At 45.8% G+C, this 22,183-nt stretch overlaps 1 protein-coding gene and 1 long non-coding RNA gene across 5 annotated transcripts in view; one reads left to right on the forward strand and one right to left on the reverse strand.

Annotated features, from left to right (window-relative positions):
- Positions 1-275: 275 nt before the first annotated feature.
- On the reverse strand, positions 276-19,305 carry LOC309614098. The gene is made up of 2 exons (XR_014236018.1): positions 17,584-19,305; positions 276-7,728 (listed from the first exon to the last, which is right to left on the reverse strand). It is a non-coding gene; the product is annotated as an uncharacterized lncRNA (long non-coding RNA).
- Positions 16,724-22,183, forward strand: part of RIMS4 (regulating synaptic membrane exocytosis 4) — a 143,695-nt gene continuing 138,235 nt past the window's right edge. For 2 of the 4 annotated variants that reach the window (XM_082361809.1, XM_082361808.1), the window contains exon 1: positions 16,724-17,127. In XM_082361809.1, coding sequence (XP_082217935.1) covers positions 17,031-17,127 — 97 coding nt within the window. In that variant the 5' untranslated portion in view covers positions 16,724-17,030. The remainder of the gene's footprint in view (positions 17,128-22,183) is intronic. The other 2 variants (XM_082361807.1, XM_082361806.1) reach the window with 2 other exon arrangements.

The raw sequence follows: 22,183 nt of genomic DNA on the forward strand, positions 1-22,183 counted from the left end.
AGTAAATTTGGAAGACACTGCCAGCCCTACCACCCAGCAATCCCCCCTCTGCTTAGGCACTCTAGCAAAGACAAAGAGATAGGTATAAAGATATCCACCACAGCATAGCTTATAATAGCAAAGTGATGGCAGACACAACAGTCTGAAAATGAATTTATAAAAGATGAAGACAAAAATTAAACAGTAGTTACATAACATAGAGTCAACAGTAATCTCAAAAACAGTATTGGTTGAACAAAAAGGGACAATAGAATAAAATACATAACACAATAGAATTTACATGAGGTTTTAAAAATGCCCTCCCAAAGCAATATTATATATTGTTTGTGGATACACATACATGTAAATAAATGTTTTGAGGGTGGATTGTCTAAGTTTATACATTTGACACATCCGAGTGAGTGGGTGTCTGGTGGTGGTGGGAGCTGTGAAATCATGGCATTGTGATGGCAAACAACAAAAAAATCACAGGAGCTAGTTTTAAAGAATGGGGAATAGTGTATCGGCTCCTGGAGAGAGTAAAGAGTGTTCTAAAATTGTTAGGGGAGATTTGTCAATAGTTATTAAAGGCCTTGAAAACATGCATCCTTTTGACCCAGTGTTTTCACTTCTAGTGAACCCACTATGGATGTGTCAGCAATTTAACTGGGAGAGTATTTCTTTCTTTGGCCACACTGCGCAGCTTGTGGGATCGAACCCAAACCCGGGCCCCTGGCAGTGAGGGCACAGAGTCCTAACTACTGGACCATCAGGGAATTCCTGGGAGAGTATTTCTTTAAATATTAACATGAGCGTAAAAAACAGTAAGGATGAGTTAAATAATATGGAATGTTATTCAATAATTTAAAATAGTGACATAGAGGTATTTATTGCTGTGGGAAAATGTTTATGATAGAAAGCTAAGTGGGAAAAACGCAAAACACAGGCCATGAAACTACTTAGGGTGTGAGACCTTTGAAATGCACTTACATGAAAAAAAAAAAAAAAAAGGAAGAAAACATGTCAGGTTTAAAAGTGGCAATCTCTGGGTGGTTTGATTAAGAGGATTTTCCATTTTTCCTTTGTGCTTAGTTTTTCCCTAAATTTCCTAAAATGTGCAAAAATTATTTCATAAGAAAATTTACTTATTTTGATTTGAAAAGTGAGCAGGCTATGCAGATGATTTGTTAAATGGAAGGAACTAGTCCGAGAAGAGAATCAGGCAGAAAGCTATCAGTATGGGACACCAGGAGATGGGCAAGAAAGTCAGAAGCAGGGAGGGTGAGAAGAAAGGTCTAGAGAACAGAGGGCCTTGCGGTGGTGACGTATCCAGACTCTGCAGTTTGGGGGCTTGGCTGGAAGGGAGGTGTTCAAGATGCAGAGTCTCGTCCCCAACTCCAGCCCAGCGGCTGGAACGCTACTTCCTGCAGGCTCCAGACTCCCAGTGGCTGGACCCCAACAACTCCAGGCCTTGATTTTCCATCACTCTCCTGTTTGCCAGGCTGGGAGTAATGATCCCCCAAGTGTGGATATTGAACTCTGTCCACCAAGTGGACCCTGAGCCACTGTCAGTCTCAGCTGGGTGAAGCCAGGGGGAAGTAGGGCAGGGTTCCTTGAGGGTCAGATGCCATAGCCTCAGGTCTACAGGGTGCGTACATGAGCCAAGAAAATGGTCAGCACTGGGATGGAAAGAATGTCTTAGTAGGTACATTTGTTCCCCCTTATCCGTGGGGGATACATTCCAAGACCCCCAACGGATGCCTAAAATTGCGCAAGTACCAAACCCTGTATATAATTTTTCCTATACGTACATACATATGATAAAGTTTCATTTATAAATTAGGCACAGTAAGAGATTAACAACAATTACTAATCATAAAATAGAACAATTACAACAGTATACTGTAATAAAAGTTATGTGAATGTGGTCTCTCTCTCTCTCAAAATATTGTACAAATTTCATGTCTTTTCCATCATAATGAAGCACTTATCATGCACTGTGGCCACAAATTGCAGTTTGAGATGTGACAGCAAAACTAGCACACATTTCTTCCCTGTGGCATGTGGGATCTTAGTTCCCCGACCAGGGATCGAACCTGTTCCCCCGGCAGTGGAAGTACAGAGTCTTAGCCACTGGACCGCCAGGGAAGTCTCTAGCATACATTTGTTTTTCCTTCTTCACAATTTCATGGATAGAAGAGTCATTCTTACTGTAGATCTTAGCAACTTCAGTATATGTTTTTTTCCTTTCCTTATAAAGTCAAGACCTTTCACCTTTCCATTAAAGGAAGTACTTTATGGCATCTCTTTGGCATATCCGAATTGCCAGCATCACTACTCTTGCGCTTTGGGGCCATTATTAAGTAAAATAAGGGTCACTTGCACACAAGTACTACAACATTGTGACCGTCGATCTGATAACCAGGACAGGTGGCATAAACTGGACAAAGGGATGATTCATGTCCAGAGTGGGACAGCATGAGATTTCATCACACTACTCAGAATGGCATGCAATTAAAAACTATGAATAGTTTATTTCTGGAATTTTCCATTTAATATTCTTGGACCTACAGTTGACTACAGGTAACTGAAATTGCATATAAGGGAGGAACTTCTGTATTGTTAAATATCAAATTACCACAAACAGTCTTGAAAATGCACATGCAAACATTTCTTGTCTTATAGTTTCTGTGGGTCAAGAGTCAGGACAGGGCTCACTGCATCCTCTGCTTCAGGGTCTCTCACGAGGCTGCAATCAAGGTGTCAGCCAGGGCTGGGGTCTTATCTGAAGGCTCGAAAGGGGAAGAATCTGCCTCTGAGCTCACATGGTTTTTGGCAACATTAGGTTCCTCTGGGCTTTTGGACTGAGGGTCTTAGTTCCTAGCTGGCTGTCGGCCAGAGCTTCCCTTGGGCCTCCCCAGCATGGCTACTTGCTTCAAGCGTGCAAGCTGAGAAGGCAAGAGAGAGCGTATGTCAAGGATGTGGAAGTCACCATCTTACATAATCTAATTACAGGAGTGATGGGCCATCACTTTGGCCAATTTTTACTGGTTAGAAGCAAGTCACAGGTTGCACCATCTCTCAAGGGTATTCGTGGGTGCCCTGTGTCTGGATACGAATCCAGGAGGCAACGGTCATCTTAGAGTCAGCCCACTACGAAGGACAACCTAGAGAAACCAAGCCTAAGCAAGATGGTCTGAGGCTAAAGAGTGGGATGGGGACCCCCAGTGGTAGGATGACCAATCATCCTGGTTTATCCAGAACTGTCCCAATTATGAAAGTACATCCTGGGAAACCCCTTAATCCTAGGGAAACCAGAACTGTTGGTCACCCTACCTAGAGGAACAGATGATTTTAGATCATCTCCATTTCACTGAGAAAGTCTTCATTCAGTGCTACTGTATCTTATCACTTCTCTAGAGTGTTAATCAGCCTTTTATCAGAGAGATTGCTGACTTCAGACTCAAGCCTTCTGCAAGCTGCAGTATCTCCCTATAATTTAATATTGTTTCAGTTTTGTCCTATTTATTTATTCGGTCACCTTCTATTTATGGCAAGTGATACTGGTTCTTCATCTATAGTAGTAGTGTAAAATTTTCATCTCAAATAAATGTATCTAAACAAGAAGTCAATTTAAGGAATAGTAACAAAATAGTAATATTTGTGGCTTATGACTACTGCACAAATCAAGAAGGCCTATACCATCTTCCCACTCGTCTCCATGATTGCCTCTCTGAGTGCATGTTGTACCACCTTCCCCCTTCATGTATCCACACCAGCCACACTGGCCTCCTTTCCTTTTTCCCAACACACCAGGCATACTCCCACCTCAGGGCCTTTGCACTTGCTGTTTCCTCTGCCTCTAACACTCTCTGGTTATCTGCATCAGTTACCCCTTCAGATCTTTGCTCAAATGTCACCTTCTCATGAAGCTTCCCTGGCCATCCTGCATAACGTTATAAATCCTTCTCCAGACACTCTCAATTCTCCTTCTCTACTTTATATACTTTTTTTTTCAACATCACTTCCGACCATCTAAACACTATACACAGTTTTTTACTTATTTCTCTTCTTCATTTTCTGTTTCTCCCCACCAGAATATCATCTTCATGAGGACAGAAATTTTTTGTCTGTTTGGGCATTGTTGTCTGCTCTTCCTGAGACCTAGAGCAGTGCCTGACTCAAAGGAAGTGTGCAGTAAATATTTACTATCCAAGGGCTCTGTGATGTGTGAGTGAGTCAGCCCGGTTCAGAGATACAGGGCTGGGGAGATGGCTATCATTACCTTCCTCATCCCCCACATGTTTCTCCCACGGTCCAGGAGAAACCTGCATCCACTTTCCTCCCTCCTTCCTGCACCTTTCTTCCCTGAATCAGAAACAAAGACACCTGCCATTAAAATCCACATTTAGAGGTGTCCTGGAGAAGCTCTGGCTGAGTCTGGGGTTACTTGGTTTCAAGAAACAAGACAAGGAGTGGGTTTAATTGAAGGGATGCCAGACAATGTCAAAGACTCACTGGCACAAAATATAGTCAGGTGAGTGTATCTGCTGGGATGATTTTTGGTGACTGAAAACAAAATCAGAAAGCTCAAAGCAATATGTATTAAACAGTAATGAAATGTACATGCTAACAATTACACTAAGCCACCTAAGTAGGGCAGCTCCAAGGTTGGTTAATTCAGTGGCTCAATGACATCATTAAGGATCTGGGTTCTTTCTTTTACCTGCTCTGCCATCCAATTTTTCAGGTTTGTCCTAATTTAGCTTCCCTCCTGGTTGCAATAAGTATATGCCCAGCAATGGAAAAGGCAGTGTTTCTCTCTAATGTGTTTATTTTTTAACAGTGAGGGAAGCTTTCCAAGGAGCTGCTTGTCCCCAAAGTTTCACTCACATCACGTTGGTCAGAATTGAGTCATATGCATAAACTAAACACTGGCAGGAGGAATGGCTGTGTAGTGGAGGGTGAATTACCCAGATAAAAACAGAGGAAGGGGCAGGAAGATGGATTCGGGTAGGCAACCCAACATGTATGTTTCAGACAATCTCATGAAGAAATGAAATTGAGAACTGAAAAAATCAAGGCACCAAGTTTGTCCTTTCCCTATTTCCACAGCTTGATTTTCTCTGTTCATCTCTACAGAGCTTTTTTTCACCCTCTTGCTTCTCTGGGAAATCTGGCTTTCCTCGCCCCACATGGCCCATGGCCCCGACAAGGTTCTTTTGGCCCCAACTTAATTTCTCCTCACAACTCAAGTACAAGACTCAGTAGTGAATATATTAGCCAGGATAGACTAATGGCTGCAACAAAGAAGTCGAAAATCTCAGTGACTTCAGACAATAAAGTTTTATTTCTTGCTGATATTGCAGTCTAATTTGCATGTGGTGTGTGCGTGCTCTGCTCTGTGTAGTCATTTAGTCACCCAGTTAACTTCTGCTGGCTCTGCCCTCCTCTAAGTTTTGAACACTCTCCATTCAGCTGGGAGATGGCAAAAGCTCCAGGGTTTTATGGGACAGGCTTGTAAGTGACATCTATCACTTCCTTCTATATTCCATTATTCAGATCTGTCACACGGGCTCCTTCTAATTACAAAGGAGGCTGGGAAGCACAGTCTAGCAGTGCCTATAAGAAAAAGTTACAGAAATCGTATGGACTCTGTGAACTCTGAGAAGACTTTGCCTCAACTAGTTACTCTGTTTTATCAAGATGGTAACCTGAGCTAAGAGGGGGGAAAACGTAGTCTTGGGAAGGTCAGGGTCTGGGGGATGAGATACTTTTTAATTCTGCCATGAAATCTTTTTTTTTTTTTATTGAAGTATAGTTGATTTACAGTGTTGTTTCTCATGTACAGCAAAGTGATTCAGATAGGTAAATAGATAGATTCTTGTTCATATTCTTTTCCATTATGGTTTTTTTTTTTTTTTTTTTTTTTTAAGAAGTGCCTTTCAGCTATTTGGGAATAGTATGAGTCATGTCCACTGGCTTTTTTTTTTTTTTTTTTAATTAATTTCTTTATTTATTTATTTTTGGCTGTGTTGGGTCTTCGTTTCTGTGCGAGGGCTTTCTCTAGTTGCGGCAAGCAGGGGCCACTCTTCATCGCAGTGCGCGGGCCTCTCACTATAGTGGCCTCTCTTGTTGCAGAGCACAGGCTCCAGACTCGCAGGCTCAGTAGTTGTGGCTCACGGGCCTAGTTGCTCTGCGGCATGTGGGATCTTCCCAGACCAGGGCTCGAACCCGTGTCCCCTGCATTGGCAGGCAGATTCTCAACCACTGCGCCACCAGGGAAGCCCCTGTATCATATTTTAGATTCCACATGTAAGTGATATCATATGGTATTTGTCTTTCTATTTCTGATTTACTTCACTGAGTATGATAGTCTTTAGGTCCATCCATGTTACTGCAAATTCTACCATGAAATCTTTGTTTTAAAAATATTTATTTATTTATTTATTTGGCTGCGCGGGGTCTTAGTTGTGGCACGCAGGATCTTCATTGTGGCGTGTGGGATCTTTTAGTTTCAGCATGCGAACACTTAGTTGTGGCATGTGGGATCTAGTTCCCTGATCAGGGATTGAACCCGGACCCCCTGCACTGGAGGAGAGTCTTAGCCACTGGACCACCAGGGGAGTCCCTGCCAGGATATCTTACACACTAGTGGGGGATACAACGTTTCAGATGGGCAGTTTTAGTCAGTGTCAATATGTAACACGTATATACTCCTTGAATTTACTTTGCCACTTCTACAAATAGATTCTAAGGAATTAATAGGCCAACAGCGCAATGAGATATATGTGCGGATGCACTTCACAGAATTGTTTATAATATTCTAAGTTAGATACAGCCTAATTGTCATCAACAAAGGAATGATTAAATTATAGGGACATAGAGACATCCCCATGGTGGAGCACTATGCATATTTGTTGATACTAAACTATATCCACGTAATAATGAATAATTTATAAGAGGTGACAAAACCTGATCTTGTTTATTTAAAAGCGAATGAGTTTTTCTGCATAATGAGAGGTCTGGAAAGAAGTTCATCAAAATGTTAGTCATTTATATCCAAAAAACACACCCATATAATCCATGATTGATGACAAAAGGGCCACAGTGGGGAAAAGATGGTATTTTCAATAAATGCTATTAGATCAGTTGGATCTTTATGTGGAAAAAAAATAAACCTTGACTCTTTACCTTGTTTTATACATTAAAACAATGTAAAATGCACCGTAGATGTAAATATGAAAACTGAAACTCACTACAAAGCCACAAGAATAAGTAAAATTTAAAAAGATGAATAATACAAAGTGTTGGTAAGGATATAGAGCAACTGGAACTCATCTATTGCTGATAAGAGTGTAAATTGGTATAACTACTTTGGAAACGGTTTAGAAGTACCCATTAAAAATAAACACATGACCACACTATATCTCAGTAATTTGACTTGTAGGTATATATCCAAGACAGATGGGTGCATATATTATTCACCAAAAAATGTACAAAAATGTTCATCATAGTAGTTCATAAAGTAGTTCATTTATAATACAGTCATTTCTTGGTATTCAAGGGGGATTGGTTCCTGGACCCCTGTGGATACCAAAATCCATGGATGCTCAAGTCCCTTATTTAAACGATGTAGTACAGTCATTCCTCCGTATCCGCGGGTTCCACACAATGTAGGAATCTGCTGTATCTAACTTAGAATATTATGAACAACTCCGTGAAGAACAGCCACAAACGATGCAGAAACTGTGGAAACAGAGGGCCGACTGTAGTCATAAACTGGAATCAACCCAAATATCCATCAATTAGTAGAATAAACAAATAAATTGTGGTGTAGTCATATAATGGAGTACTATATAGCAATAAAAGAGAATGAATTAGAATTATGTGCAACAATATGGATGAATCTCACATCCACGATGATGAGAAAAATAAATTAGAAACAAAATTAAATAATATATGATTCCATTAACACGAATGTCCAAGAACATGGGAAACGCTGCAAACAGAGGAGGAGAGAACACTTTGCAACTCATGCTACGGAGCCAATGTTACTCTGATCCCAAGTGAATGGACTCTCACTCCTGCTATGCCTCATGTACTTATTTTTTTTTAATAAAGTATTTTTTTAATTTATTTTTTGACTGTGTTGGGTCTTCTTTGCTGTGCATGGGCTTTCTCTAGTTGCTGCGAGCAGGGGCTACTCTTCGTTGTAGTGCGCGGGCTTCTCATTGCGGTGGCTTCTCTTGCTGCAGAGCACGGGCTCTAGGCGCGCAGGCTTCAGTAGTTGTGGTGCGTGAGCTCAGTAGTTGTGGCACACAGGCTTAGTTGCTCTGTGTCATGTGGGATCTTCCCGGACCAGGTATCGAACCTGTGTCCCCTGCATTGGCAGGCAGATTCTTAACCACTGTTAAGAATATAGTTCTTATAACTATATAATATAGTTCTATATTATATAGGAACTATATTATATAGGAACTATATAGGAACTATGTAGGAACTATATAATATAGTTCCCTGTGCTATACAGTAGGACTTTGTTGTTTATCCATTCTATATATAATAGTTTGCATCTGCCACCAGGGAAGTCCCTCTTATGTACTTATTTATTCAGTAATAACTGCTACAGGATGAAGTAAAATCATGGATGGGAAAGCAGTTTGGAAACTGCCCCTTTTTTGAAGATGGGGAAGTAGAGGACCAAGAGGACTTGAATGCCATGGTTAAAGAAGGGCACATGGCACAACAGTGGGAGAGAGTCCACTCTCCTGGTATCAGGATAGGATGGGTATGGGAGGATGGAGGAATATCCAGCTACTTCTCAGTAGGGACCATTGGACATGGAGGTGAAGTCAGAGCTGACCCATGTAGCATAATTTGTTTGGCACCAAAGGTTTTCTTTATGCCCACTTTCCCTTAATCTTAAGAGCTTGTTACAGCATCTTGAAGGAAGAGATCACTCTTGGAAAATATATTGCAAATGAAGCTCAGATGAATTCCAAGAGGTCCCATCCCCAAATCTTTTCTGTCCACCTGCCTTTCCTGACCATCTTGGATGCTCAGCCTTTGTTAGTTAATAATAATACTCACGGGTGATTTGGACAGGGGCCACGCATTAACCCGTGATTTCACATGAATTCAGCAGCAAGTGCTAGGTTTTATGCTGACTGATTCCTTTCTGGCTCAGGAGAGCTGTTGGGTGCAGAGTGGGAGGCAAGGTGGGAAAGGCCCTTAACTGGGGCTGCTTCTGAGAGGGACAGGTCTAAGTGAGACTGGTGAAGAAGAAGGAGAAGAAGGGGAAGAAGGAGAAGAAAATTGATGATGGCTAATATTTTTTTATTAAAGTGAAGTGGATTTACAATGTTGGGTAATTCCTGCTGTACAGCAAAGTGATTCAGTTATACATATACATACATTCTTTTTTATATTCTTTTCCATTATGGTTTATCACAGGATATTGAATATAGTTCCCTGTGCTACACAGTAGGACTTTGTTGTTTATCCATTCTATATATAATAGTTTGCATCTGCTAATCCCAAACTCCCAGTCCATCCCTCCTGCACCCCTCCTCCCCCTTGGCAACCACAAGTCTGTTCTCTATGTCTCTGTGTGAGTCTGTTTCTGTTTTGTAGATAAGTTCATTTGTGTCATATTTTAGATTCCACATATAAGTGATATCATATGGTATTTGTCTTTCTCCTTCTGACTTACTTCACTTAGTATGATAATCTCTAGGTCCATCCATGTTGCTGCAAATGTCATTATTTCATTCTTTTTTATGGCTGAGTAATATTCCATTGTATATATGTACCACATCTTCTTTAGATGATGGGTAATATTTATTGAGCTACTACTATTTGCCAACTATCCTATGAGGTATATTATTAGTTTCCCTGATTTACAGATGAGCAAACTAAAGCTCAGAGAGGTGAAACAACTTGCTCGATGTTACACAGCTAGTGACTTTCAGAGGCTAGTTACTTCCAGAGCTCAGTTTCGAACTCCTGACTATCCAACCCGAGGGAGTTACTCACAGAAGTGGAAAGAACATCCAAACCAACTTGGACTCAAAAAGATGTCAGAGCTGGGAGGGCATTTAGTGGTCATCCTATGCCACTCCCCTTTTGACACTTGAGGCCCGGAGAGAGAGACTGGCTTCCCCAGGGTCACACCAGGAACTTTTGACAGAGCAAATCTTAACCTTGCTCTAGGCTGCTAGATCCCAGCTGGCTCCTCCTTTTGATCTGGGTGCCATCAAAGGAGAGCTTCAGATGTCAAGGTTGCCTGGTGGGAGAAGGGGTACAGTAGGAAAAGGTTCTGGGTCCTGGAAAGAAGAGTCCACTGTTTACACCCAGACAGGGCCTCCCTTGGCTTGGGAGAGCAGATGATGGCTTGTGAAATGGCAGGTGGTTGTTTTGGGCAGCTTAGGCTACTTCCTCACTCCCAGGAGACTGGATATTGACACATGCTCCCACTTAATCCATGTTGCTGGACTCAGAGTTAACAGGGAGTTAGTGTGTAACCCTGGCCCAAGTAACACACTGACACTTCAACTACTTACAAAGTGTTGATACTCACACCTTATTAGGTGAAAAATGTATTTAAATTTTTTTATTCAGAAAAATACATGCTAAAAAAAAAAAATACATGCTCATGGTAAAAAATAATCTACACCATAGAGAAGGGCATAAAGCAAAATATACTGACTCCCACCTGAAAGTTTTCTTATTTCCCAGAGGAAACCATAGTTAATAGCTTCTTGTATATTGCTCCTGAAATTTGCATGTCTATTCAAAGATAAATATTTAAATATGAATATATATGTATATGCATATATGCATATATATACACATATGTATATACACACAGATGGGATCATATTATATACACTATTCAGATTTTGCTTTTTTATTTAATTGTATATCTAGGATATCAGTGCATATGGAGACCTACATTGTTCTTTAAAATGACTGTAGAATTCCCTGTATGGATGTACCATAATTTATTTAATGGGCCTATAGCTTGTTTCCAGTCTCTTGCTGTTATAACAATGCTGCAACAAACATTCTTATACATATTATACATGTGCATATATGCAGGTAAATCTGTAGAATAAATTCATAGAAGTGGAATTGCTGAGTAAAATGGTGAATTTCTAAATTAAATGATTTGTAGATGTGAATAGATACCAACAAATTAATCTCCAAAGAGTTTCCATCAATTAATATATACTCCCACCGACAGTGTGTGTCTGTGTCTATTTCCCTGCTCCCACTTCCATACAGTTTATTGTCAAGCAGTTTCTTCTTTGTTAGACTAAGTCAAAAATGATGGTTCACTTTTATTTTAATTGACATTCCCTTAATTGTGAGAGATACTGAATAACATTTTGCTATTTATGTCATTTACAGATTATATTTATATATCTGTGAACTGTCTGTTCAAGTCCTTTCTCCATTTCCTATTGGAGCAATGGCCTTTCCATATTGTTTTGTAAGAGCTCTTTATATATTGAGGAAATTCATCTTTTTTTTTTTTAGCCTTTAAAAAACTTACTGTAGTTTTATAATGTTTTACTATCTGATAGAGCTTATTGTCTCTCATTAATCTTCCCTACTCTCCCCAACTCCACATTTCCTGACAATTTTTACATGTTTGTTTTTCCTTATGAACTGTAAAAATCAGCTTGTCTAGTTCCAAAGGTTCTTTTCTATTTTTTTCTCCATTATTTCTAAAACTCTTTTACAGGATTATCCCATTTAGCCTTGAAGCCACTGAATGAGGTTTGTGGGCTCATTTTCCAAATGAGAAAACTGAGACCCAAATTGTGTCTTAGCCTTGCCTAAGGTCACACAGGAGGTTTCTTATGGCAAGAATCTGCCCCTACCTCAAGACCCCTGCCTCCTCCTCCACCCCCTGCTGTGTGTGTGTGTGTGTGTGTGTGTGTGTGTGTGTGTGTGTGTGTGTGTGTGTTGGCTGAGGATGACTCAGGAAGTATAGCAACCCTTGAAACAGAGGCGGCCCAAACCAGGTGTGCAATAAAGCCTGACTTAATTCCTTCTGTCTTCCTATCTCTAACGATCTCTCTCCCTCTCTTTTGTTCTCTGCCTCTTGTGTCTCTCTGTTATTATGTCCCTCTTTTCTAATCTCTGACTCTTTCTACCCTTTGTTTCCTTCTTTCTCTGTCTCTTGTCCAATGGGGTGGTTTATTGGGGCAGAAATCACCTCCCTTACCCAGTTCCTTTATTTCTTTTTCTTTTAAGCATAAGGTCCCTCACCAAATAGTAAGTGAAGATGCCCTTGGTGGACAAGAGGAAGGTATGTTCCTGCCCCACTTCGCTCCCTGTTCCCTCACATGCTTGTTTCCTGCCATGAGAGCACATCAGATTCCTCCCCAGAGGGAAAACAGAGGCTGGTAGTGATAGGAAGGAAGTGACAGGAAGCAGTGGATTGAGCCCTGCAGTGACAGTGGGTCCTGGCCTTGTGTCAGCTCTGCCTGACCCTCAAGATGACCCAGGACTGGGCCCTGCCATTCTGAGGCTTTAGGGGATCCCCTGGCGTGCTCCATAACTGTGCATAGCTCTTTGCAGTTTTTAAAGGGCAGGTACACTCAGAATCTCCATAAGGGAGGTGGGGCAAGGGTGCTTTATCCATTCCATGGGTCCAGAGCAGGCATAGGCTTTATCCAAGTTTACACAAGAAAGTGGTGGCAGAGGCACTTAATGGCCTCTGCTATATTAGGACCCTCCCACCCAGCTTCTAGCTGAGGCCTGGTCCTTAGTAAAGTGCTGATGAGAATTTGCTGAAATATACTGTCTGCCACAATGATGATGATAATAGTTAATATAGAAAACACTTACTATGCACTATGCAATGTGCTAAGTGTTTTATATGCAGTATCTCACTTAACTCCCCCACTTCCCCACTCCCAGCCCCATCAGGTATCATCCGCATTTTATAGATGAGAGAACAGAGACACAGAGAAATTAAGTAATCTGTCTAAGAGAGATAACTATATAGCTAGTAAATGTTAGTACAATTGAGATGAACGGGTGTGTAGGTGGATAGTTGGATGCATGGATGGATGGATGGTTGAATGGATGGATGGAAGCATGAAGTAATGGTTAGGATGGTTAGATAGTTGGCTCGGGGACTTGGAGTTACTAAAAGATCTTAATATGTCTATCCCCATCAGCTCAGTCATGTATTAACTACTTAAAGGCAAAGATGAACCCAAGAAAATATGAGTCCCCTCTCAAGCTGTCAGTCCACATAGAAAAGTCCACACACAGCAGCATTCACACACAGTCAAGGATAAATTCACACTGACCAGGATGTAGGGAGCCAGATACACACACATGTGGACAAGAACAGAAATCTGACATTGATACCTAAATATAACCAACACAGCCCAGTTACATACACACACATGTAGACACTGATACACTAAGTGGTAAGGCAGACACTGAGAAGGACACACTATTAATAGGAGACACCAGCACATACCCACTCAAGCAGATACAGACCCACACAAAGATTGGGACACATGGCTCATGCACACAGAGAATGGATAAGTGCTCTCTTGTGTCTCTGTCTTCGTCTTTCTCTGTCTCTCTGTCTCTGTCTCTGTCTCTCTCTCTCTCTCACACACACACACACACACACACACACACACACACACACACACACACACCAGTGCATACAAAGACCAGGAGGCATGTTGTATTTAAAGCCAGTCTGGATTCACTTAACACAAGGACATGCATCTTGCAAGGACATGTTTAGAGACAAGGTCATTCACAGACAAGGACACAGATATGCAGGAGTGCCCATCTATTCAGAGACATACACACAGAGATGTTTTACACACACACACACACACACTCACACGCCCCTACCCCAACAAGCAGAACACGAACAGGATCAGTCTTTTTCTCGCTGACAAAGGAGCAACCAGGGCTCTCTTGGGTTTAGCTACATTCCAGCTACCTTTTACTTCTAGAAAGGCACTCACCTGGGTCTTGCTACACATGCAAAGTTTTGGGGCCACTTCCCTCTGTGCTTCATCTTAGAGGAGAGATGCTGAAGAGGAGGAGTTCCATCCATATGTGCTGTTTTCTCTTGATGCGGCAAACCTTGGCAGTGCCTCTGTTCCCCTTTTCCTTCCCCATCCCCACCCATCCAGCCTGTCTCTTAATCCTGCCTGAGTTATCTTAGGAACTTTCTCAGGCTCAGCCCTTCCTGCCCTCTCCTCAGCCTTGGCCCTTGTTGCCGTCCCCCCAAGGCCCACAGCCTTCCATCTGGCCTTGGTTCCCCCTCCTCCTCCACTTCACCTTCCCACGGGACATTCTTTCTCAGCTTCCCCTGCCATTCACATTTTAAAAACAATCAGTGTCTTTTTGGTTCAAATCAGGATTTATCTGAAGAGGAGGAGGGAAGCAACCCTCTAAATCACTCCAATCCTTTCCTCACAGAGCAGCCCCAGAGATGATTTAAAAATGCAAATGTGAGGGCAGTGACTTTATTTCATTTGCTGGTGTATATATATCACCAGGGCCAAGAACAGTGCCAGGCACATAGCAGGTGCCATTTTCAGCTAAAATGTCACCTCTCCAAAGAAGTCTTCCTAGATCCCCTCGGGCTGGGTAAGATACACACACACACACGCACACACACACACTTGCAGGTGCACACACATGAACACACATGCACTATAAAGTACATATACATATATATCTTGTAAATGATATATACATGATATGTCATATACGTATCATATATATCTCTTATAAGTGTCAAGCTATATATATATGTATGTATGTATATTTTCATGTAGACTTAATCTAATCACATGAGCACTTTAAAAGCAGAGAGTTTTCTCAGTCCAGTAAGCAGAAGGGAAGTTAGAGCGATTCTAAGGATGAGAAGTGTCTGACATCCTAATAATGACCTCGAAGATGGAGGAGGCCATGTGCAAGGACCAGAGAGTCGCTTCTAGGAACTGAGAGTGACTTCCGGCCAATGGCCAGAAAGGAAATAGGGGCCTCAGTCCTACAGCCACAGGGAACTGAATACTGCCAACAACCTGAATGAGCTTGGAATCTGGCCGATATCTCGTGAGGCCCTAAGCAAAGAACCCAGTTGAGCCTGTTCAGACTTTTGACCTAGAGAATGGTAAACTAATAAATGTTTTTTTTTTAAGCCTCTTTGTTACACAACAACTGAAAGCTAACACACGTGTTATCTTACTTAATCCTCACAACCATCCAAAAGGGAGGGTTTGCATTCCCCTTGTACAGATGAGGAAACTGGCAGATGAGGTAAAGGACTTTGCCTTAGACCACATGCAAGGATAGCGCCACAGTCTGGATCAAAACTCTGTGCTCTTGCCATCTCAGCAGGCTGCTTCAGGAAGCAGATGTGGAAGCAGCTGGGAGAAATTAGACATCTGGGCCTGACTAGGTGGGGACCGAGGTCTTGGGTCAAGGCCAGGGAATGGAGTGCGGGTTTCCGATTGTGATTGTGTTCACCTACGGGGCTCTGCATGTCTGAGCCTGTGTGTGTGTGTGTGTGTGTGTGTGTGTGTGTGTGTGTGTGTGTGTGTGAGTCCCTGGGGGTTTATATGTGGGAGTGTCTGGGTGAATGTGTGAGTCTGGTGGAGTGTATCTGTGTCCCTGTATGAGTCTGAGGGTGTCTGTGCATCAGAATGTATCCATCACCAGGAATGACTAAGTCTCTGGGGCTGTGTCTGGGTGTGAACCTGTGTGTGCCCACTGAGGTGTGTCTGAGTGTCTCTCTTCTTTGAGGGTCTGGGTCTGAGGGTGACTGTGTGTGAGTCTGACAGGATTTGTCAGGGTATTTCTGGGTGTATGTGAATGGGTGCTGAGGGGGGGTCAACGTTAGGAGGGGCACTGGTGTCTCTGTGTGCAGGTCTGAGAGTGTATCACTGAGTATGAGTGTCTGTGTGTGAATTCTGTGAGGAGTGTGGGTTCACGAGGGTATGTGTGCCCACCTGAACTTCTCTGTGGGTTCGTGTGGGCTCTGAGGGTCTCCCTGTGTGGTTAAGGGTGTCCCTGTTTGTCGCTCTGAGTGTGTCTGCAGGTCTCTGGTTGTGAGTCTGTGTGTGTCTGTTGATGTACCTACCTGTGCGGGTCTCGGATGTCTGGAGTCTAAGGGGGTCTGTGGATTGGTTACCCCAAGGGTCTCTATGAGTGAGTGAGTCTGGGTGGATCTCTCTGGGTGTGTAAGAGTCTGAGGGTGTCCGTGGTGTACATTGTAGAGTGAATGCACTCTTGTGGGTGCCTGTTTGTGCTCCTCTGCGGGTTCATGTGTGAATCTGAGGATCTCGAGTGCCGGTCACTGTAACTGTGTCGCTTTCCAGCGCGTCTGTGTCCCGGGGGGAGGCCGGTCTCAGTCGGGGACTGGACGCCTGGATCCGGGGCGAGTATGGGGGCTGAGTGTGGGGGAGGGGACAACGTGGGGGGCGCGGCCCCTGGACTGGGAGCGCAGCAGCCCTGCGCGCTCCGCCCTTGGGGCGCGCACACCTGGCGGCCTGGGCGGCGAGCAGGGGCCCCGCCCGCGCCCTCCGGCTCCCACGCCCCGCGCGCGGCGCCCCCTCCCTCGGGCGGTGCCGATTGGCTGCGGCGGCGGCTCGAGCCCGCCCCTCGCGTCCGGCGAGGGGCGCCGCGGGCCAGATAGAGCTGCGCCGCCACAGCCGCCGCCGCCGCCGCCGCCGCCGCCGCCGCCGCCGCCGCCGCCGCCGCCGCCGCCGCCGCCGCCGCCGCCGCCGCCGCCGACACCGCTGCCCCCGCCGCCACCGCCGTCACAGCCGCCGCCGGGAGAACAGCGCGCCTCGGGTCCGCGGGCCGCCAGCTCCCGGCCCGCCCTCCGGCCCTGCCGCGCCCGCCAGCCCCGCCGCGGAGCCCCGGCCCGGCCTCGGGCCGCCGCCACCACGCCGCGCGCCGTACTCCGCGTCAAGAATGGGGCGGCCAAGCTGCCCAAGCCGGCCGCCGCCGCCGCGGCCGAGGCGCCCGGCGCCGGTGCGGGCATGGAGCGCTCGCAGAGCCGCCTCAGCCTGTCCGCCTCCTTCGAGGCGCTCGCCATCTACTTCCCGTGCATGAACTCCTTCGACGACGAGGACGCGGGTAAGCGCGTGGCCCGCCCCCGATCCCCGGGGGGCGTCCCGGGAGCCAGATCCCGAGGCCCCCTCCCCGACCCGGTGCGCCCTAAGAGGTGGCCACGCTTTCCTCCCCACCCCCAATCCCAAGCACGCTCGGGGATGCGCCCCCGGGGTCTTCTTTCCCACCCACGGGACCTCAGATCTCTAGGATGTGGGGTCTCCTCGCCTCCAGCCGCCCCCAGGGACCCCTAGATCATCTGCATTCACCCCTTTTCCGCAAGTGGGCCCTTTGGGTCGCCTGGACTTAGCTCTCCCTACTCACCTGCGCCTACTGAATGCTCCCGGTCTTGTCCCTGGATCCGACCCGCCACCCTCCCCGAGCTTCCTGTATGTGCCCACTCCTCAAACCCCGGGGCTTTGGCCACCTCACCCCCGGGGCTCCGACGCGCCCCCCGCCATTGGAGGTGGCGCGCAACCTTACCGCTCCATCTTTGTCTTGGCTGCATCCAGAGACTCCCTGCCCAAGACCCCCGCCCTGCGCCCAAGGCCTTGAGCGCCCCTGTTTGTCTCTCCTCTTCCCCCAGTCCTTTAAGGACTGGGGCGGACCGCGAGGGAACCGGTCGGGTGACGGCCTTTCCTCTCGGTTCTTCCCGGCGGTTCCCCGAGGGAGGCGTAGGGCGGCACCGACTCTACACCTGCGCGCCCTCCGGAGTGTGCCCCTGAGCCCGGGTGCTCTTGTGCCTGGAGTAGCCCTTCTAGGTGGGCTGAACCGGGCTACCATACAGCGGCCCGAACCTCAGGCTCCCAGGCCTGCGCGCAACCCCAGCCAGAGCCCAAGGGGCGGGGAAATGTAGGGAAAACAGCTCTTGGGGGCCCTGGGACCAGGCAGAGGAAACAGAAGGGCTTCAGATCTGGTTCTGCGGTGAGGAAGCGAAGCCACCAACAGGTGGGGTACCTAGAGGGCTTGGGTGAGAGTTCCCCAAAGAGTGCCAGATTGGGAGTTGGAATGAGGTTCCAGTCTTACTTCTCTCCGTATTAGCCATGACCTTGAGCAAGTCATACCACCCCTAGCCTCCATATCCCGATCTGTAAAATGGGATGACAGTACCTCAGACATAAAGGTAAAGTTAAAAGTGTTTTGTAAGCTGAAAATCTGAGAGTATTTTAATTCAATGAGGGGATGAAAGGGAAAGGGGTGTGTGTGGTGGGGAGGAGCAAAATGGTTTCATGGACACTTTTGAGAACTTGATGAAAATATGGACAAGTTCTCCAAAAAATACACATAGGCACCATCCAAAAATTTTTGTCCACAGTTTTAGGGAGTTCATGGGCCCTGCTTAAGACTCTCTGCCTGCAGGGACCCTTATCTGGTCAGCCCGTTATCTGATAAGCCTTGAATGGAACAGTGGGTGATGGGTGCTCATGTCTTTCTGCTGGAGCAGGAGGCAGGTGGGGAGAAAGGGAGAAGGTTCTCCAGAAGAAAGTGTTGGCTGAGTGAATGAATGGGGCTATGTGAGGCTGACCCCTGACAGACCGGTCTTGCTGTTGACCTGGAGATGGGGATGGAGTAAAGATGGTTACTGCAGAGCCATTTTACAGAATCACCATTTTACAGAAAAAATAACTGAGGTTCAGAGGCTTAACTTCCCCCGTGATGCAGCTGAGGGAGGTTGTACTATTATTCTGGACAAGGCAAGGTGAGGAGCGGTGGAGGGGCTCTCCTAACCCAGTGGCCTCCTCTGGAGCAAAATCTGGGCGAGGAAGTCCGGCTAGCATGGGGACTTGGGGAGGGAGCCCCACCTGCCTCGGTGAGCTGGCTCCCCCACCCCTCACTTGACGTTCAAGGACGCTCCTGAAGTTCCAACAGGCCACTTGGGTCTCAAGAGGCAAGGTGCATCAGTGGCAGGGCCAGCTGGGTTTTTCTTCAAAGTCATGCTCCACGTCATGGTTCAGATGCCTTGGTTATTATTGTTGGTTGCTGGTGACTTGCTCTGGTTTCATGTAAGTCAGAATAGATAACTTCATGGAATATTAGAGATTATTAAAGGTCCCTATTTTTTTTTCCCAGCGGGTTTCTTCAAATTCTTAAGTTTTTCACTTGGAGCACCTAGAAATCATCTTGTCCAACCCTTTTTCGCCCCCAAATTGGTGTGTGTGTGTATTTGTGTGAATGTATGCATGTGTGTGAGATTGAAGCCCCAGTGTGTGTGTGTGTGTGTGTGTGTGTGTGTGTGTGTGTGTGTGTGTAACCCAAGGTCACCCAGTGAGGCAGGCACACAGCCAAGACAAAAATCAGGTTTCTGGTTCTCTTTCCAGTAAAACACTAGCCCTCTCTCTGAAAGAGGATTTTTTAAAAAGTCAAATCTCACTGTGTAGAAAATGGTTCCCAGGTGAAGAGGTCCCAGGGACCGGCTGACAGCCAAGAGTTTGGTTTGGGCATCTCATGCTCACTGTCTGCTCATCTTAAGGGATGCTTCGAGTTTGGGAGGAGGAGGGAGGAAGTGAAGTTTCGTTTCGGGAAAGCTAATGAGTGTCAGGTGCAAATCGGAAGTAGGGAACGTTGTCTTGGTGCTTAATTTCTCTTGTTCTTCTCAAAGTCATTAATTTTCTCCTAAAAAAAAAAAAGAAGCCCCTTGGATTTATTCTTTTAGAACGGCATCACCCTGAACTAATTTCGAAAAGCAGTTTGAATATTTCTTAGATACTGGACAGAGACTGCTCCAGTTGCAGGGCTGTCAGGATTGACTTTGCTTTACCTTTCTCTTCTTTGCTCCCTCCCCTCACCAGTTTCGTGCCCCTCTGTCCCCGATGACTCAGAAGTGTCCCTGATGGGCCTCTAGCTCATCTGGGTGCCTCCCCTTTGTTGCTGCTTCTGACTCCTGTCCAATGCACCTTTCTCATCAACCAGATTGACTCAGAGCCATCTTCAGGGCTTACATGCCACCCTTCAGCTGGTTTCCTGAGAAACTGTATGAGGAGGAGACTTTCATTAGCCTTAACTGGGCCAGAGCACTTTCCTGCCTTGGGCTTGGGAGCCTTGGACATTTTGTCAGCAAAGGAAGCTGCCCCTTCCACCCCTTTCTAGCCACCCTGCGGTTCAGGATGCTGGTCATTGCAGATTCCTAGAATTCCTCCCAAGGAGCATCTTCCATTGTGCACTCTGAACCCATTACTTACACTACTTTTGCCCCTTTTCACAAACATGCTGAGGCTTTAGAGAGGCATGCTCTTGGGAGGCATTTTTTGTGTCTGTGTCTTCGTGGCTCATCCTTGCTGGTACTGGCTTTATAATTGAGGAGGGGTGGGGCAGGGAGGAGTTAGACACGTGACATCTGCTTTTTCACATCTATATTGTTGGTTTGCTGGTGACTTGGAGGAAGAAAATAATAGCATGGACCACAGAGGGTCAACATTTTTTAAATGATTACCTTTCTCTAAGTATCCTCCTAGGCACTTTCAATATTGTTTTCTTTCCTCACAGCAATTCTATAAAACTAACATTTAACATTCCCCATTTTCAGATGAGAAAACTGAGGCACAGAGAGAATATTCATTCAAGGTCACTGAGCCGGGAAATGAGGGTGGTAGGATTTGAACTTAAGCAGTCTGACTCAGGCATCTATGCTGTTGATTATTATGCTATTTGTGCTACGAAAAGGGCTTAGTACAGTACCTGGCACTAGATAGGCTCTCAATACCTGTTAGCTCTTATCTTTCTTATTACCAAGTAAGACTTACTTCTGAGCATGACTGTAAAAAAGAATCTGTGGGTTTGAGGAGGGGGGGTAGCCTGGTTCTCAAAATGTTAGCTTTTATGATTTTAATAAGCTAATTTTATTGCACTGTTACAGCTATTAAGGCAGAGTTGGGCCCTTCTTCTTGGAGGGGGTTTAAAGATGGGATTTGGGGGACTTGCATGTGGAACAAGAGGGTGGGGAGCACCTAGCTCCCCATTTCCCTGTTCTCTTTAACAGTTAATTTTCATTACATCTACAGTCCCAGCCCTGCCACTCTGCCTTGGGGCACAGCTGGGGAGCAAGAGTGTCTTCAGTATCCAGCAAATGCCAAAGGGCGTTGCTAATATCAGGATCTGGAATTGAGGATGGTGTCCCTGAGTCTGACCAAGTGGTTTTGGCGTCCAGTTCTCCCCCACCCGCCCGGGAGAGGGGCGGAGAAGCTGGAGCAGCCAGCTCCGATTTGCCCATAGGATGCTTCGATCCAGCGCAAGGAGGAAGTTGCCATGGCAACACGGGCCGGCTACCGGTCCCTCTCCTAGCAGTTCGGGCCACATTTCTGGGCTGGAAAGCCCTTCGTGGTACTGCCTTCTTCCGCCCAGACCAAATCTGGTGGGTGGGGTGGCTTGGTGGATGGGTCCCACAAACTAGTGCTAAAGCCCACTCCCCTTGTTTTTGGACGGAGGGGAAATGGAGGGGGCTGTCTGAGTTACTTCTCCTGGCTCGTGGGGTGGAGATACTCCTGTCTTGCCAGACAGATCTCAGCAGGGGTAATGAGAGCTCCAAATCCTGCCCCCACCCCAGGCACCTGGAATGACCTCACTGGAATCCACCCTCCCTTCCCCAATTTACTCCTTTTGGCAAGGTTTTCTTTCCCAGACCAAGTGCTAAGTTTTGTCCTTGAAATTTGACCTGCGCTTTTTCTGGGAAACAAAATGTCCTGCTGTCCCATCCCTTCCCCCTGAGATGGTGGGAACAGAGTACTTCAGCCCTAAAGGGGGGCTGGGGCTGGGTGGATAAGGGGAAGTGGTGAGGGGGGAGGCTTTAAAATACCCTTCAGGATCAGGGCCACTTGAGGGTGTGAGGTGGAGGCTTTGAAGCCTCCATTCCCACCCTTGTCCCTAGGGCAGGCCACTTCCTGTCCCCCCTCTGCCCCTTTCCCTAATTTACCACCAAGCACTGTAATCTCTTTTATGGGCTGGGAATTGGGCAGAACTCTTCTAGTTTTAGATAACTGAGGCATAGTAAGGAATCGAACCAGTTGTTCACATCATTCAAGTTGTGGGTGTGTGAGAGTGTGGACCCAAACTACTTTATCTTAAATTACTCTGAAAGAAGTATTTCAGA

Source organism: Balaenoptera borealis (genome assembly GCF_965194805.1).
Source record: "Balaenoptera borealis genome assembly, chromosome: 16".
Lineage (NCBI taxonomy): Eukaryota > Metazoa > Chordata > Mammalia > Artiodactyla > Balaenopteridae > Balaenoptera > Balaenoptera borealis.